Source organism: Protopterus annectens, chromosome 1.part2 (genome assembly GCF_019279795.1).
Source record: "Protopterus annectens isolate FY-2018-M chromosome 1.part2, PAN1.0, whole genome shotgun sequence".
Classification (NCBI taxonomy): Eukaryota; Metazoa; Chordata; order Ceratodontiformes; family Protopteridae; genus Protopterus; species Protopterus annectens.
In genome coordinates this window covers 1021988684-1021991183 of record NC_056727.1, presented here as the reverse complement: position 1 = coordinate 1021991183, position 2500 = coordinate 1021988684, and the positions used below count along the sequence as shown (strand labels likewise).

The following is a 2500-nucleotide window of genomic DNA, read 5'->3' as shown; positions in this document are numbered from 1 at the left end:
AAAAACAGAGACAGAGCAGTAAAACATAGACTGAGATATTTAATTAGCGCTTTCAGAAAGGCTAGTACCTCTCCTTCTTCAGACATACAACGTAACAATTAAACACTATTTAATATAAAAAAGCATTTTTATATTAAATAGTGTTTAATTGTTTAATTGTATAAAAAAGCTTTTTTATATTAAATAGTGTTTAATTGTTACGTTGTATGTCTGAAGAAGGAGAGGTACTAGCCTTTCCGAAAGCGCTAATTAAATATCTCAGTCTGTGTTTTACCGCTCCGTCTCTGTTTTTTGCTTTGGTGCTTTTGTTTTAAACAGTTTGTGAGTTTCTCTTAAATAAATACAGGTTCTCTTATTAATATTAGTGATACAAAGCATGCATTTTTTATTTACGTATATATTTATTTATTTATTTATTTAGGTTAGGCTCCAGTGTACAGTTCTCCTGCGATGAAGGCTATAATTTACAAGGTTCAAGAAGTATTACCTGCATGAAAGTGAGTGACACCTTTGCTGCATGGAGTGACCATAGGCCAATCTGTAGAGGTGAGAAATTACCTACAATTTCCTCACAGCCACAAATGCAATGGTTCACCTTCAAATGACTCTTAACCATAATTTTCTTGACTCTGTCATTTGTCTTTTTTCATGTGCCTTCTTTCTTTAACTTTTAGACAGTGTGAACACATTAATCATAGAAAACTATTACTAAATGACTGAAATTACCATTAATAAATTGCTCTGTTTTGAGCTGCTGTGAGACTATGAGATGTTAAAGCTACCATTACTGCCTTGAAGAACTTAAGAACCACATTTGTGTTTCTGTCAGTCACAGTCTCTTCTTCTACTGAGCTTTCTATGAGATAATTAAATAATTTTATCCTTTATGCCCTAATAATAATATGTCCAAATGAATTCATTTACCCTTTATACCCTGATAGTAATGTGTGCACACTTGAGCAGCTATGCTATGATTCAATTGACGAGTTTTGACATGTGCAGCTGATATAATGGTGTGTGCAAAGAACTGATGGTATGTTTCCAAATTATTATGATGGTTTTATTCTGAACAGAAACTCACAGCAAATAATTCATAATAAAGTTTTCAGTCTTCATCCACAAAATAATTTTTCTTATAGCGTGTTTTAACACTTAGTACTGTATTAAGCAGAAATTTAATGCAGTTGATTTATTCCTTGATCACGGGCTTCCAAGTAATTTTCTATTCATACCAGCAATCATATCTGTCTTATTGAGTGATTAGCAAGTTTTTGTGTAAAACTGAAACAGAACCTATTGGAAAATTTTAATTATATGTAAATATGTGTCATTTTATTCATGCATGTACATATTAGCATATGCACGTTTATTACTATACAATTGTTGATGCAGTTTTACATTTATAAGTGAACTGCTTGGTCAAATAACCCTTCTTTCATCAATAATTACATAAAATATATTGTAGTAGCAATATTATATTTGATTTCCTTACAAGAGTGCTATACAATGAGTTGGTTTATCTGCTCATATGGATTGCTAATATAGAAATATGTGCTTAAATTACACTTATACAAAAAAAAAATTGAAGAATGTGAAATGTACTGTGTTTGTTGCAGTTCCTTGCAGGGAAATCCTGATTTTATAGATGTGTGGCCACCTCCGAATCAGTTATGTTACTAAATGGTACAAATAGCAAAGCCTCTGTCTTCATGGTGGCTTTGTTCCACAACTGGAAACATAGTCTTCGACCCTGTATTATACTGTTGTTTTTGTCTGGTGGGGAATATAAACAAATGTTGCTTGGATGACTAGATCGATTTCAATTAATTGTGTAAGCACACTGGACAAAACAGTGATCATTTCAGGAATGATTTAGGAGATGAAAGACTAAAAAACACAGTTATGATGTCAACAAATGAAAAGACATATTGATAGCTAGATAGACATAACTAGATGTATAGATAGATAAGGGAAAAAGAGAGACAATGAGAGATATAAACAACTAGGCATGAATGAATAAAGACTAAGCTGACATATATGATGACAGAGTTGCAGAGACTTACAGATTCATAAGTTCATAGGTACTTACTAGGATATTTATCTGTGAGGATCTTAAGCCCAGTCTTCCATTACCAGAGTCGTTTTGAACCCAAATATTTTGATTATGAATAACCCAGAGGCAAGCAGAACATGGATATGATGGGACTTTTGCCCTTATCTGTGAGGGACATACGTACTAAACTGGGAATGAATTTGGTGCCTCCCATCCATTCACCCAAATTACTTTTGAATTGCTTTATGTGGATTGGATGGCATTAAGCAATTGAAATTATAGCAGTCGGCTGTTCTTAATGGTCAATAATGCCAGTGGAGTTCCTGGGAGAGGAAAGTAGTGAAAATTAAAAAAAAAAAACGGTTCAAGTGATTTAACTGCTTGCTGCCTCTCATTATGCTTTATTCTAAAACTCTGGACTTCCCCATGCATAGCCACAGTGAGTCA

At 33.2% G+C, this 2500-nt stretch overlaps 1 protein-coding gene across 1 annotated transcript in view; it reads left to right on the top strand.

Moving 5' to 3' along the window:
- LOC122792225 (CUB and sushi domain-containing protein 1-like) overlaps positions 1 to 2500 on the top strand; it is a 3080606-nt gene that overhangs the window by 144791 nt on the left and 2933315 nt on the right. Inside the window, exon 4 of the mRNA XM_044059969.1 lies at positions 422 to 546. Within this exon, the coding sequence (XP_043915904.1) occupies positions 422 to 546 (125 nt within the window). The remainder of the gene's footprint in view (positions 1 to 421; positions 547 to 2500) is intronic.